The following is a 16,442-nucleotide window of genomic DNA, read 5'->3' on the forward strand; positions in this document are numbered from 1 at the left end:
GGGGTTTACCACCTTTGAGGGGAGGGGGCATAAAGGGCGGTACCACCTTGGAGGAGAGGGGACATACCACCTATGAGGGGAGGGGTGTACCACCTGTGAGGAGAGGGGGAGTACCACCGGGAGGGGGCATACCACCTATGGGGTGGGGGGGGGGGACGAGGGTTTTCTTGACACTGAGTGTTAGGTGTTGACTTGGGCGGGATGTAAGTGATTAAGCTTTCTTTTGTCTAAGGTCCTAAGTCTCCATCCCCACACACATGATGAGTGAAAATGTTAATGGAGGACAGAACCTTTTATTGAAAGAACAGTGCTTGGAGGCATTAACAAGCATAGAACATTCCTTTGGCGTAGAATCCTGGGGGAGTCATAATTATCAAGGCTGTCATAGATAGCCACGAGCAGGCTCAGAGGCTCACTTCATTTTGCATTAAGAAAGCGTTATGGGGGGTGCAGAGTGGAAGGAGGGGAGCAAGGGATGGTAGTGAGTAGTGGAACTGTGGGGAAGCCTTATTGATTTGAGGCACCACCGGAATTCCTGTGGCCTCAACTTAATCAGCCATGTTTTCTCACAATTTTTCCGACCAGCTACTTCAGCGGCCACCGTTGTTGGGGCCCCAACGTCAGCTGCTGTTATCCCTGAGCTTACGCGAGACACAGTCACCTGCCGAGACCAGGGCCAGGGTGAAGAGAGAGGTCGCCATGGCGGACAAGCAGAGCATAGTGAAAGCATTCTTCCTGAATGATGACCAACAATGGGAAATGCTAGGCAAGGGACATGTCTCCACTCTTTATGTGGAACGGCTTCAGGGCTTGTGTCTGCTAGTTCGATCTGAACTTAGCGGCTTAGAGATCTTGGAGTCAAAGATAAATCCAGACACGCCCTATCAGAGACGACAAGGGACATTAATTGTTTGGTCTGAAGCTGAGAACCACGGTATGGCGATAAGTTTCCCGGACGCAGCAAGTTGTCACGAGATATGGAAAGACATCTGCCAGGTTCAAGGTAAAGACCCATCTACCGATATCACACACGACCCCTTAGTTGAATCCGATGAGGAGACATTGGATGACGTGGCAGATGACGTGCTTGAGCTGCCTAACTGTGAACTCGGTAAGCTTGACCAGATTGCTCACTTAGTTGCCTCAGTTCTCATCTCACCTATGCATAAGGAAAAGCTGGCTCTGTTAGTAGGAAATGAGGACTTTATTAAAAAATTACTGCAGTTGTTCCACACGTGTGAGGACCTACAGGACACTGAAGGCTTACAGAATCTGCATGACATTGTTAAAGGGATGTTATTTCTCAACCAGGCATCTCTGCTTGAGATCCTCTTTTCTGATAAGTATATCATGGATGTGGTGGGATGCCTTGAATATGACCCTGCCTTGGCTCAGCCAAAAAGGCATAGAGAATTCTTAACCCAAAAAGTGAAGTTCAAGGAAGTTATACCAATAATGGACAATGCACTTCTGCAAAAAATACATCAGACATACAGGGTACAGTACATTCAAGACATCCTTTTTCCTATCCCATCTATATTTGAAGAGAATTTTCTTTCTGCTCTTACAAATTTTATTTTATTAAACAAGAGTGCGATAGTCAATATGCTGCAGGAAGATGATAAGTTTTTGTCTACCGCTTTTGCACAATTAAGGGATAAGACCACAGATGATGATACACGGCGTGAGCTGTTATTTTTTTTCAAGGAATTCTGTGCATTTTCTCAGACATTAGTAACTGGAAAGAGGAATGCACTGTTCAAAACACTGACACAACTGGGAATTCTCCCTGCTCTTAAAATTGTAATGAATATGAATGACTTGAAAATAAGGGAAGCTGCTACTGATGTATTTACTTATCTAGTAGAGTATAGTCCATCCAGGGTTCGAGAATTTATAATAGAAGACCACCAAAGTGAAGACAGCATTCTTTTCATTAATTTAGTAATTGAACAAATATTCTGTGATACTGACCCTGAGCTAGGAAATGCTGTTCATTTAATGGAAGTCCTTCGTGCCCTGCTTGATCCAAACAACATGATGACAGCATCTAGTCACTGTGAAAAAAGTGAATTTCTACATTTCTTCTGTATGCATTGTATGAATAACTTCATAGAACCACTTTTGTCAACTACTTCAGCATATATACATGACAAAGATAATATAGTTGGATCTGACGATAATAACAAAAACTGTCTCAATAATTACCGCACAGCACAGCTGCTTGCCTTAATTTTAGATCAGCTTTCATTTTGTGTGCAACATCATGCATATTACATGAAAAAATATATTTTGAACAAAGACTTGCTAAGAAAAGTCTTGATCTTGATAAATTCCAAGCACACTTTTCTAATCTTGTGTGCTGTTCGTTTTATGAGAATGATGATTGGCCTTAGAGATGAATGTTTAAATCATTACATCATCAAGGGAAATTTTTTTGAGCCAGTTGTAAATGCTCTTTTAGAGAATGGAACTCGGTACAATATGTTGAATTCAGCTATTGTTGAGCTGTTTGACTACGTAAGAATGGAAAATATCACATCTCTTGTTGCCCATATAGTTGAAAAGTTTTATGCAACGCTTAAGTCAATTGAATATGTTCAGACATTCAAAGGATTGAAGGTGAAATATGAGCAAGAGAAACAGCTGCAAAATCAAGTAACGAAGAATTTATGTTCTGTACTGTATAGTCAAGTATTTTGCAGAGATTCCGGTGTCTTGGAGGAGGAGGAGGAAAGGAGTATTAATGAAAATATAAAGGAAGAAGCAGTTGAGCCACCACCGGAAAGTGGTTTTGAGATTAAAAGAGCAAAAGAAAATGAAGACAAGGTAGATCTTCCCTCTCAAACATCTTTTGGTGACTTTGAATTTACTTCATCTCATTCTGCTGATGCTGCTGATGAAACAAGTAACCCAAACCGCAGAAGGGTGATTTGCTTAGTGGATTATTCAGATGATGAAGAAGAAGAGGAAGATGAAACACCTCCCAGCAAAATACCACATCTTAGCCCATAAAGTCTTTATGGAAAACCCATGACATTACTAAATTCTGGTAAAACTTTGTAACATTAGCTGAAGAGTCTGAATCCAAAGCTTCCATATATGAGCACATGTATTTAATAAATAGCAAAAATCTTCATTGTTATTATCATCTAAGAGAATTTAGTTTTGTTAAAAAAAAAGAATTTCAGGGTTGATAATCAAATATTAATGTAATTCTGTTTCAAGAGTATATACTAGACATAGCTATTAACAGTGCATTTGCAAAGCTTGTAACATCATTTGCCCGGTGGTTCTGGCTATGGTTTTCTTTTTTCAGTTCCTTCTTTGAAATAAAAGTGTATGTTTATGTGGAAAATAGAGTCAACTGTAATAAAAAGTAAAGCTATTCACTTTTTTGTGAAGATTTGACAAAAATTTAGTCTTATGAGTAATTGGAAGGAAGTGACTTTTGGTGTGTATTTTCATGAAAATAAAGGAAGCTGAATTCAAAATGTTCAGTTGTTACTATAATTTTTTGTCTGGTTAGATGGGATGCAAAGAACTGGCCCAGCAGTATTCTAAAAGACCTTGGGAGTGGGTAGAAAAAAACAAATGCTTTCAGCTGCCAAATTGTGAAAGATACTTGGAAGTCATTTCCTGATTCATGAATAAATTTGTGTCTGTCTCCAGAGCAGTAACTTTTTTTTAAAGAGTATTTATTTATTTGCTGACTGCTCTGGGTCGTTGTCACTACACTTGCTTTCTCTTGTTGAAGTAAGCAGAGGCTGCGGTGCGCAGGCTTCTCACTGCGGTGGCCTCTTGTTACAGAGCAAGGGCTCTGGGACCTGCAGGCTCTGTAGTGGCTCACGGGCTTAGCTGCTCTGAGGTATGTGGAATCTTCCTGGATGGGGGATCAAACCAGTGTCCCGTGCATTGCAAGGTGGACTCTGAACCACTGGTAACTTTTAAAGTGTAATTTACAAAGACTAACATACCAAAAAATAGTGCTGAATGGTGTGGCACTTAATATCTAGAAACCATTTTGCACAGTTTTGTAAGAAAAAGGTACTTAAGTGTTAGGTTACACACACAATACTTGAAGTTTTTTCTGTAAATGAATGGGTGTAACATGAAAGGTGCTTTATTAAAGAAGTGATTGCAAGTGAATTTCTAACAGTAAGATGTAACAGAGTTAAGAGGGTTTTTTTTTTTTTTCCAGAGTTGGGTGTAAACTGGGTCCAGTTTCCCTGGAATTGCTTGAAGCCATTTCTCCTATTTGAAGATTTTAGAGTTAATTTTTTTATGACCATTGTTTGAACAAGATGATCTATCTGTGTAGATAGGAAGTATAGTTTTCCAGAAGACAGATATTTAGCTTGTATTAAAAATATCACTGTAGTTTTTTTGTACCATTTGCTGATATTTATGCTGAACTATACAATTCAGGAATTAAAAAGTGACCCTGTAATTCAAAAAATAAAAGAGACCATTTTAAAGTGCCAACAGGGGATGAGTCTTATGTAAAACTGAGAGATTGTTGTTAGTTACAAAAACATGTATTCCTAAAATAACAAATACTGATTTAATCATCAAATATAAAGGCTGCTGAAGTATGGACATGACATCAGAAGATATAATCTGACATGATTGAGGATGTGACACAATAGGGAAACTTCATTTTCACATCTCTCAAGCCAAGCTATTTAAGTGTTGTAATGGGATGATTCAGATTGTGAGTGCATGTCAAAAAAGCAAGTTTGTTTGAAGAGCATTTCATATTTTCCTTCCCACTAGAATGTCATGGGAATGTTCTCCATAGTACACACATTTGCATGCATGCACAAGCTTTTGTTTTAAAAAATATCCTTAACTCTATTTTGGTGGGAGAAGTTCCATTTCCTTAGCAGAACAGATATTTACAACCAGATAGAGAATAACAATTCTTTGCTGCTTTCTCTGCTTATTCTCTTCCCTTCAGCTGGCCATAATGGGAGGTTAATAAAAAGTAAAAATAAAAACAAGGAGAAAAGAAGAAGAAAAGAAAAAAGGACAGGCATTCTCTCAGTGTAACCTCTGTGAGCCCTTTTCTAGTCTCAGCAACTTAATGTTAGGGAAACAACATGACAAGCAAAATGGTGCAAAGGCAAATTGCCCATCAGATGGCAAAACCTACTATTAAGGGAACATTTAAGAGGGCAACAAAACACAGAAGAGCAATCCTTACTGTCTGCACACTGAGTGAAAAATTGACCAAAATGTTCAGTCTCTATAGATAGTGTGTGTGAGAGGATACCATGTCAAAAATGTTTACTTTCATCTTTAAGTTTTTTAGAAGTCATTTTAATAGGCCCCTTAAGTAGATTGTTTATAAAAAGAAGAAACAGTGTGGAATGGCCTTGTACTTAAAACGAAATTCAGGTAAGCATTTTTGAAGAGGTGCCCTGAATTTGTCAAGGTTTTGACTTTAGATATATGACTTCCAGTCATTTTTATGGCTTAGTGACTTTCTAAACACACCAACAAAGTGGGGTGATATAACAGATAAAGCAAAAGCTTCATTAGACAGCCCTTGATGACAGTGCAGACTCTGATGCTTACTAGTTCCAGGACCTTAGACAGTTTACTTGTGTTTTATTTCAACCACAATCTCTCCAACTTGCCTTAAAAATTAGAAACTATACAGAAATCACCCAGAAAATATTTAGTACTCAGTAAATAACTTTCAAAACTCGTTATCATCATCAGGAGCAGTATAAATCATTTCCAAGAAGGGGGAGGATAAAGCCAGATATAAGTAGTTACATCAGAAGTTATGCCCATAAATCAATAATCTATATTCTATGATGCATTAAAATCTAATGAGTTCATTTCTGGTTAGCAGACAGATCTATGTATATGTATCATGCCTTACTGAGACACAACTGAAATAAGTATAAAAGTAGACAGAAAAATAAACCTTCATAGCAATGAAGACACTCTAGTGGAATGATGTCTGAGGTGTTAACAAAGGAGTGGGAGATGTCAGGAATGAAAGGTGGGATTGAAATTAGAAAAGGAGGGAAGGTGGGACAGCATTGAAGATTTGTGGCAAGTCACTGACCCTGTTCCCCTTTGTCCCATCCCAGGAAGCACTGCGGTAACTAGAATGGGTCCTTAGATAAGAACCCAGATGTCCTTGCCCTAAAGCAGTTGAGATAACAGGCAAAGCTGGGGGCCTTTTATGGATGTGCTTGCCTCTTTGGGGTGTTGGAGGATCCAGGATGCTGAAAGCTTACCACCCAAAGGTGCAGGAGAGGGGCATGTTCAGTGCCTGGTTCCCACCCAGTAAGTACAATTTCAAGAGCACAAATGGAACCCCTGGAAAGAAAGTCTTTACAACTGGCAGACCTGTCAGGTAGTCCCAACACTATAGGAGACAGGAAGAATGAAAGAATAGCAGGCCCCCGCAAGGGCCACAAAAGAAATTTATAATTATTGATAAACTCAATTATTGATAACTCATATGCCTTATAACATGAGACTCTTGCAACAAGTCCAGAGGGAACAGTTCATAATCTTGAAAACAAGATATGATCCTGGGGTCCCGACCCCAGACTGTTTCTCAACTGGAGTCTCAGAGTCACATGTTTTACGTATCTGGTGGAAAATTTATAGATAAAAATATTAGTCTTAGTTACTGATTTGTTATTGATTACTGTTTCCTAATTACTCAATGGTTAATGATAATTTTGTTCTTTGGCCCTGAAAGCCACATGAGTTATAGTTTAATTCCCTGCATATTTTTTCATTCACGGCTGACAGTATAATAAAGCTGGCTTGGATTCAGTTTCAGCACCTTCACCTTTGGAGCGGTGTTGGTCCCCTGATCCTCGCTTTTCTCTGAATTCTTGCGTCTCGTTTCTCATTCTCTCGCCATATCGCGCTTTCGGAAACCCTGCTTGTCGGTCTAGTTTTGACAAGTGGCTCCCGAACAGGGACCCAAAAGTGAATCCAGCCTCCGCGGCTAGCTCCTAGCGGCAGAGAACACAGAGAAATCCGGCCAGCTCGGCGGACGAGGAAAGTACTTGGTAAGTACACCCCTGCAGATTTGTCAATCAGTAACAATGGGACAAAATCCCTATAAACATAGTGACTATATGCAAGTGTTAAAAAGTTTGGCGGTTGAGATTTTTCACTCCTCTTTTAAAAATTTGTTTTCTGCCATTAAAAAATATTGCTACTGGCTAGACATGAAAAATGGCAAAAAGTTATGCGTTGCCTGCTCCGTGCCTACCAACGCAGCGAAAAGATTCCTTTGTCTGTATGGTCAGTAGGAAATCTTATTAACACAGCTTTAGGACCGCTACAATCCCAAACCTTGGATTCAGGAGATTCTGTAGAACAAATACAAAAACAAATGGAGAAAATGAATTTATATGATAACATAGGTGATGAGAAACAAAAAAACAATAAAAGTGAAAAATAAGAGCTGAAAGAATGACAGAAGTCAAGAACAGATCTTTCTCTCTCGACCAACTGCACCTTTGGTCGAGCCCCCTCCTTTCAATCCTGAAACCCCTTGGGATGATGTATTTGCTTTTAAACCACAGATAACTGTGCCTAATAAAATGACCCCTTTACAAAAAGGAGTTCATATAGCACAATTGCAGGGGGATAAAGATGCTTTAGTTCTCCCTGTGGCAGTAACTCAAATCCCACCAGATCCTCAATTTCCACAAGGAGGAATACATTGTGATTATAATGCCATACCATTTAAAACCATAAAGGAGATAAAACAGACATGTACCCAATATGGAACTAATTCTCCTTATACCATGGGACTAATTCAGAGACTTTCACAAGCTGAACAGTTAATTCCTTATGATTGGGAAATGATAGCCAGAATTTGCCTATCCACCTCAAAATTTTTACAATTTAGGACTTGGTGGCAAGATAAATCAAAAAGCTCACAAAAATGCGACAGCCAACTGGCCAGGTGATATAACACTTGATCAATTAATGGGTAGTGGGGCACATTTTGACATTCAAGCTCAGTTACAATTTGAAAAAAGAAAATTCAAAAGAAATTCATGATTATTGATAAACTGGATCCTATAAGGTATGAGACTCTTGGAACAAGACCAGAGGGAACAGTTCATAATCTTGAAAACAAGATATGATCCTGGGGTCGGAAAACCGACCCCAGACTGTTTCTCAACTGGCGTCTCAGAGTCACACGTTTTACGTATTTGGTGGAAAATCTATAGATAAAAATATTAGTTACTGATTTGTTATCGATTACTGTTTCCTAATTACTTAATGGTTAATGATCATTTGTTCTTTGGCCCTGAAGGCCACATGAGTTATAGTTTAACTCCCTGCATATTCTTTCATTCACGGCTGAAAGTATAATAAAGCTGGCTTGGATTCAGTTTCAGCACCTTCACCTTGGAGCGGTGTTGGTCCCCTGATCCTCGCTTTTCTCTGAAATCTTGCATCTCGTTTCTCATTCTCTTGCCATGTAGCGCTTTTGAGAACCCTGCTTGTCGAGCTGGTTTCGACACAACACTGGTCAGGGAACACGGGTTGAGAATGCTAGCAGATAAGCCTTAAAGTTCCCAGCTCATGTTATAAAAACAGCCTAGTCCTTGCTTTTGAAAGTTTTCTCGGTGCAGTGAATCCAGTTTTCTTGTTTGTCCATGCCACCAGCATGGTGGCGTGACCTTAGTCCACCCCATGGGATGACTGTGATTAGAAGCAGGAAGATACCCAGAGGGGTATGTGTGATCATGCCCTGCATCTCCTGACAGGTCTCTCAGGAGGGTTAAGGGAGAGGTGCTCAGAGCTGCCTAGCTGGGGATGGCAGGCCCAGCAGTCAGTTAGAATGAAGGTGCCTGCTAGAGTTTGAGAGAACTGTACCAGGATATTTTCTTTGGTGAGGAAGTCTCTAGAGGCACTTCTTAACTACAGGGCTCATCAACGCCCCTCTCTTCTCTGTGCAATCCTGGGTGCTGGGTTGTTACTCTTCCTCTACCTCTACAATACCTGAGTGCCTCTTTCTGATGACTATAACTTTGCCTCTTTTTGTGCTCATTCCCTACTCTCACCCAAACTTTTCATCTAGGAAGATCAGGTGTCAGAGGCATGGGACATGTGTATAAAATCAGAATGAAGTTTGAACCATGTAGATCCCGTTTTTGCCTGGCTGCCACCATGGCTATACCAGCCAGGCTGGTCTGGGAAAAGAAATGTGTATCATGCTGGGGAATGGTCAGGACAGAACCCTACAGTTTCAAAAGAGGCCTGTATAATTCCCCATCCCTTTAGTCTTGATTTAATGACCAAATTGCCTTACTCTGAAGTAGGGCTTCTCAATCTTAACACTGTTGACGTTAGGGGCCAGATCATTCATGGTCGTAAGAGGCTTTCCCGTGCATTGGCACAATATTTAGCAGCATTCCTGACATCTACTCACTAGAGGCCAGCAGCACACCTTCAGCTGTGACAACCAAAAACTATCCAGAAGAAGCTAAATATTCCTCAAGGGGGCAAAATCACCATTGACTGTGAATCTCTAGCCCAAATATGTGTATAACTTGATTCAGGGGCTTCTCTTTGTGGATGTCGAGTCCATATCCACTGGGGTGAGTCACGTTCTATTTTTCCTTCTCCCTGAAAGAGCCCAGTACATACAAGGGTCAGGTGCATACCACACTTTCATAGAAAGAGAATAGACTTTACTTGGAAATACAGAGATCCCAGTTCTGCTTTGCATTACAAGTGTAATCACAGCATCTTATTTGACACCTCTAATCTCAGTTTTCTTATCTGTAATTATGGATAACCACCCTGTTATGGCTGAATTGTGCATCCCCACCCCCAAATTCATATGTTGAAATTCTAACTTCTGATATCTCATATGGGACTGCATTTGGAGATTTGGTCTTAGAGATTATTAAGTTAAAATGTGGTCATTAGGGTGGACCCAAGTCCAGTGTAACTGGTATCTTTAAAAGAAAGAAATCTGGACACAGGCATACATACAGAGGGAAAACCATGTGAAGACATGAGGAAAGATGGCCATCCATGATACAAGCCAAGGAGACAGGCCTCAGAAAAAACCAACTCTGTTGACACTTGGTCTTAGACTTCTAGCTTTCAGAACTGAGAAAACAAACTTCTGTTGTTTAAGTCATTCAGTCTGTGGTACTTTATAATGGCAGCCTTAGCAAGCTAATACAAATATCTAATAGAAAGTTTTACAGAAGTGAAAGAATGCATATCTTAGGAACATCAGAGTTACAATAAGAAGTTTGAAAATGACATATGACAATAGCTGTTCTTTATTGAGTATGTATTATATGTCAAGCACATTTTCTTAGGCAATGTACCTAGATTATTTCTAATTTTACTGTAAACCTACAGGGTTGATGTGATATCGTGAGACTCCACTTTGTGGAGAGGGAGAATGGCTGAGTGAACTCAAGGGCCCCAGCCACTGCGCTCTGCAGCCATTGCCTCGTTTTCTCCCAGGTTACGCTTGCTAGGGACTGCTGCCAGCCAGTGGTGGGTACAGGACGAGCACTAAGCAAGCTTGCTCCTGGAAGAAGAGAAACTCCTCTGATCAGGGACTTTGATTTGAAGACTTTCTGAAGGCCTTCCTAAACATTCTTTAAACTGTATGGTGATCTAGGATGCGGCCATCATCCTGTCTCTCCTTCCCTTGATGTCAGAGTGTGTTATGATCTGACAGCTCTACTAACATCCTCTAACTTGCTCTCCATTGCCTCTCATCAACTTGTCCCCTAAAGAGATCCTTACATACTAAAGCCTTTCATGCTAATGGCTTCTTGGAATGGACTGACTTAGTATGTATTTTGACTCTATTTTACAGGGAGAACAAGCACACAGAAGTGTGTTCCCAAAGTTGCATAATTAGTACTAGTACAAGGGTATTCAGATATGATTATCTAACTCCATAGACTGATTCTTCTACATATTATAATGTATCTTGAAATATATGGTGAAAGTACTTTAAACATTAAAACCATTATATGCACCTACCATATAAAATATGTTTATTAATAATAAAGTAGAAATCTGAGATCAATATCTCAGGTCTTTGAACAATCTATGCACATAAATAGTAACAATGTCCCTATTTTTGCTTTACCCACCCTTCAAAAGGTCATGTCAAGCTAACACTGCTTGAATTCTCCTCCACAAAACACAGCACTGTGCAAACCACTGTCATCACACTCACCACAGGAGTTGCTAAAGAGGTGACTAGTGAAATTTTCCCTCTTGCCTCAGAAGTCGAGAGATAAAATAGCTAAATTTCACTGTGTGCTAAGTGCCAGGCTACTTAATTCTTTATTTGGGTGATGGGACACATTGACATTAACAGTGGAGGTCCATATCACCACTTCACCTCATGCATGCACCCACGCTAGAATTTAGTTGCTAATCTAAGAAAACTGGTGGACATACAGACATACTTGATGTACTGAGATTAAATTTCAGCCCCAATGAAAAATAGAGGCTGGAAATAGAAATTATGTCCAATTATATACAACCTAAAATTTAATCCCTTTTATATTTCAGAGTGTGTAGATTGAGTTTCCTAACCGCTAGACTTGCATAAACTCATGTTCCTTTCTATGTTTCTATTGGATTGTTTTCGTGTTTGTTTTTCTTTTATTGCTTTGCAAGGTATTTTTTTCAGTTCTAATCTGGTAATTAGTTACCTTTAAATTGTAACATACACACTTTATTTTACAAAGACTAAATTTAATCAATCTGTCCTTCCCTGGGATAATTAAAGGAAATTGGTTTATATGTATCATCTCTCCATAGTATTGCACATGATTGCTGTTATACTGTATTTGACACTTTGGGCTGTTTTTACTGGAAAGATTTTCATCTCCAAACTGTTGGAATCAGAAGCAAACCAAATTTGAGATACATTATTTCTTGCTCTCATGGCAATGACTGAACAATTATGGAGGTACTATTTGGAGAACTCTGCAGAAAACTGCTTCGATTGGAGAGTTACTAGGGCAACCCTTTAGGGAACTAGGACATATGAATGGGCTGAAGAGCCTGATAAGCTACTGAATAATATTGCATTGTTTTTGCTGTACACATTAGGTACCTGAATAATCTAAGATCTGTTGTTGCTGCAGTTTGCTCAGGAGCTCATCCTTATCAATTTGATGAGCATGAATTTGGTGTTCAGTGGATTTTATATGACTATATTGTAGGCAGATTCTTTACCATCTAAGCCACCAGGAAAGCCCCAATATACTCATAAAAAATTCATATTATAGTTATGTATGTATGTACATGTATACTTTCTATGTAACATTAATAGATATTTACTCTTTGTCTTTTCCATTCTTCCTCCATTTCCTTGAGAAATATTTTATAGGAAATTCAACTGCCAATTCTTAGCCAAGCACTTTGAGTGAGAGTGTCCCTACGCCATCACCAGCCCTAGGGATGGTATTATGTATTATGTATTTCTTGACATTTGCCACTGATACTGAGTAGATATACAAAAGAGACAAAGCAAATGAAATGCATACATTCTAGGAATTTTATTATCTTATTTAATGAGATCCACTTGAAAATAATTTCTTTGCTGTGAGATACAAATGAGCAATGTGCCACTTTTGGAGCTGGTGGAAGCCATAGTTTGAAAACAAGGGAAGAAACACTACAGAGGAAACCAGCCTAAGCTCTAGATCAAGCTGCCCCTGAGCTTTATCTTTGGATTATTGAATAACCAGAGAAAATGTTTCCTTTGTATCAGTAATGTAAGCTGATTTTTACTGGGTTTTCTATTACTTGAAATATTCTGAGAATATTATAGGTGACCTCTATTTAACCGTCAAAAATAAAAATTAAACTACCTTGCTATTTTAATGACTTGAGAGCACCACAGATAAAAAGAACATCCAAACACTTCAAAAATTGGATTGGTAGCCTCTGTGGTGGCTCAGTGGTAAATAATCCACCTGCCAATGCAGAAGACACAAGTTTGATCCCTGATCCACAAAGATCCCACGTGCCCCGGAGCAGCTAAGCCTGTGCGCCACAACTATTGACCCTGTTCTGTAGAGCCCCAGAGCCACAACTACTAAAGCCTGCATTCCTAGAGCTCATGCTCTGCAACAAGAGAAGCCACTGCAATGAGAGGCCTGTGCACCACAACTAGAGAACATCCCTCACTGGCCACAACTAGAGAAAAGTCCATGCAGCAAAGAAGACCCAACATATCCCCCCTGAAATTTAATAAATGAAGTTATTTTTTTAATGGATTGGAATTTTACTAGGAGAAAAGCAAAGCGAGTCCCCAAAGAAAATTTTAATTCATATTGAGCAAATTGCTGAAGACAATATCACCAGTTATAGCTTATCAGTACATCATGATTATTTTTCTAGTGAGTAGAGTTTTTCATATTAATATCACAAATACTCAATATTACAAATACTCATTTGTAATTAATATTACAAGTAATACTATATATGACAAATATTCATTTTGTAGAATGCTAAAATAATTATAAAATTTAACACATACCCATGTCTGATAAAAAGTTCACTCTTTCTTAACCGTGTGTAGCATGTATCCTTAGAGCTGATATGTAGCCAGTACACACACACTGGTAAGGCATACTAGGTAGTGTACAATTTGACTGCTTGCTCGGTGCTCATTGATAGAGGTCAAAGTCTGTTGGGTAGATGCTGTAGTATGTTTTGGGTTTCATTCCATTATACTAACTGGTGTGTGTATTAATGTAAAATATGTTCTGTATGTGTATATTGAAAATCAGAATCATATTTAATGGTGAATATTTAGGGAATATCTATTATAGTCAAGAGTAAGATAAAGCCAATTACCAGTCATTATTGAAAAACATCTATTTCTGCTTTATTGACTATGCCAAAGCCTTTGACTGTGTGGATCACAATAAACTGTGGAAAATTCTGAAAGAGATGGGAATACCAGACCACCTGACCTGCCTCTTGAGAAACCTATATGCAGGCCAGGAAGCAACAGTTAGAACTGGACATGGAACAACAGACTGGTTCCAAATAGGAAAAGGAGTATGTCAGGGCTGTATATTGTCACCTTGCTTATTTAACTTCTATGCAGAGTACATCATGAGAAATGCTGGGCTGGAAGAAGCACAAGCTAGAATCAAGATTGCCAGGAGAAATATCAATAACCTCAGATATGCAGATGACACCACCCTTATGGCAGAAAGTGAAGAGGAACTAAAAAAACCTCTTGATGAAAGTGAAAGAGGAGAGTGAAAAAGTTGGCTTAAAGCTCAACATTCAGAAAACTAAGATCATGGCATCTGGTCCCATCACTTCATGGGAAATAGATGGGGAAACAGTGGAAACAGTGGCTGATTTTATTTTTCTGGGCTTGAAAATCACTGCAGATGGTGACTGCAGCCATGAAATTAAAAGACGCTTACTGCTTGGAAGGAAAGTTATGACCAACCTAGATAGCATATTCAAAAGCAGAGACATTACTTTGCCAACTAAGGTCCATCTAGTCAATGCTATGGTTTTTCCAGTGGTCATGTATGGATGTCAGAGTTGGACTGTGAAGAAAGCTGAGCCCTGGAGAATTGATGCTTTTGAACTGTGGTGTTGGAGAAGACTCTTGAGAGTCCCTTGGACTGCAAGGAGATCCAACCAGTCCATTCTAAAGCAGATCAGTCCTGGGTGTTCTTTGGCAGGAATGATGCTAAAGCTGAAACTCCAGTACTTTGGCCACCTCATGGGAAGAGTTGACTCATTGGAAAAGACTCTGTTGCTGGGAGGGATTGGGGGCAGGAGGAGAAGGGGACGACCAAGGATGAGATGGCTGGATGGCATCACTGACTTGATGGACATAAGTTTGAGTGAACTCCGGGAGATGGTGATGGACAGGGAGGCCTGGCGTGCTCCGATTCATGGAGTCACAAAGAGTCGGACAGGACTGAGCGACTGAACTGAACTGAACTGATTTTACATCGAACTGTCACCCCTAGCCTATTCAATTAGATAAGAGAGTAAGAAAATAGAGCCATAAATTTGGGGAAGAAGGAGGACATGTTATCTTTTCCAGATTTTATTATTGTATACTTTGAAGACCCAAAAGAATCTTAAAAACAAAAAGAATTCAGTAAGGGTGTTGATTATGCAATTAGTAAATGACAACCAGTAACCTTCCTTTATCCAAGAATAAACACAGTAACTACTTAAAATTAAATGCTTATAATAAATATGGCAAGAAATGTTTAAGACCTATATGAATAAAGCATTAAAGTTTCTTAAGACACATTAAATCCTTTAATAAGATTTTTAATATAGATCCTTTAATAATAACACACTTTGATTTATGATAGGAAATTAGCATTGTGAGGAATTCCATTTCCCAAACAGAAACTCAGTAATGTAATTCAATCCAAGGAAAAGTACTATAAGGATTTTATTTTGTTTTTGCTATAATATTATTCTGAAATTTTTCTAGAAATATTACTAGTTGAGAGTAACAGACTTTTATGAAAAAGAATAATGTTAGAGGATGACTTCTACCAGATATCAAAATGTGTAAGTCCAGTTTAATAAAAACCTTACTGCATTGATGCAGTAAGAAGGAAACATTTCAGCGGAAAGAATAAAATTTAGAGATTATATTTATGGGGTTTCTTATCTGCAAAATACAGGGTAAGCTAAATTATGCAAACATGGTATTGGTTCAGCAGTCTAGAAACTAATAGATAAATTCAATTTCATTACATTACTTCTCATTAAAATAACTTTTTAGAAATATAATATCTCAAGAAAATAAATCACAAACTGACTATTTTATGAAGATTTTACTAATCGTAGATGGTGAAGTTTTTTTTCTTCTTTTCTTATAATGACAAGAAATTCAAGTGGTGACAAAGAGAAAGACTGATGATGACACAAAAATGTTCTGTACTGGTGGGAAATATATATCCTTTTTTTCTGTGGGTTATATTTTATTTTTTACAATGAAAGCAGAAAAACATAAATGACTAAATTTGCTGGTAGAAAAAACATAAATTAGCAGTTCACAGGAAATGAAATGCCAAACATCAGTAAACATGAAATCATGTACTCTGTAGCAAGCTGTAAAAGATATTTGCATCTCAATCCCTGGAACCTGTGAATATTACTGTATATAAGTCTTTACAGATGTGATTAAGTTAAGAATTAGGGAATGGAAAGATTTTCCTGGATAATACAGGTTGGCCTTAAATGCAATCAGATGTATCCTTATAAGAGGAAGGCAGAGGGAAAGTTTTTTTTTTTTTAATTTTAATTGGAAACTAATTACTTTACAATATTGTGGTGGTTTTTGCCATACATTGACATGAATCAGCCATGGGTGTACATGTGTTCCCCATCCTGAACCCCCCTCCCACCTCTCTCCCCATCCCATCCCTCAG

General features: G+C 38.7%; 1 protein-coding gene across 1 annotated transcript; it reads left to right on the plus strand.

The window, feature by feature from the left end:
* The first annotated feature begins 699 nt into the window (after nucleotides 1–699).
* LOC138071882 (serine/threonine-protein phosphatase 4 regulatory subunit 3-B-like) lies at nucleotides 700–3,015 on the plus strand. Its single transcript, XM_068963260.1, has 2 exons — nucleotides 700–2,200; nucleotides 2,360–3,015. The coding sequence occupies exons 1-2, from the start codon at nucleotides 700–702 to the stop codon at nucleotides 3,013–3,015; spliced, it is 2,157 nt and encodes a 718-aa protein (XP_068819361.1).
* Nucleotides 3,016–16,442: the final 13,427 nt, after the last annotated feature.

The sequence above is a fragment of the Capricornis sumatraensis genome, chromosome X (assembly GCF_032405125.1).
Source record: "Capricornis sumatraensis isolate serow.1 chromosome X, serow.2, whole genome shotgun sequence".
NCBI lineage: Eukaryota > Metazoa > Chordata > Mammalia > Artiodactyla > Bovidae > Capricornis > Capricornis sumatraensis.

Coding starts and splice junctions, on each gene's coding strand:
- LOC138071882 (XM_068963260.1), top strand. CDS start 700: ATGGCGGACAAGCAGAGCATAGTGAAAGCATTCTTCCTGAATGATGAC. Junction 2,201..2,359: donor TAATAACAAAAACTGTCTCA/ATAATTACCGCA, acceptor TTCTAATCTTGT/GTGCTGTTCGTTTTATGAGA.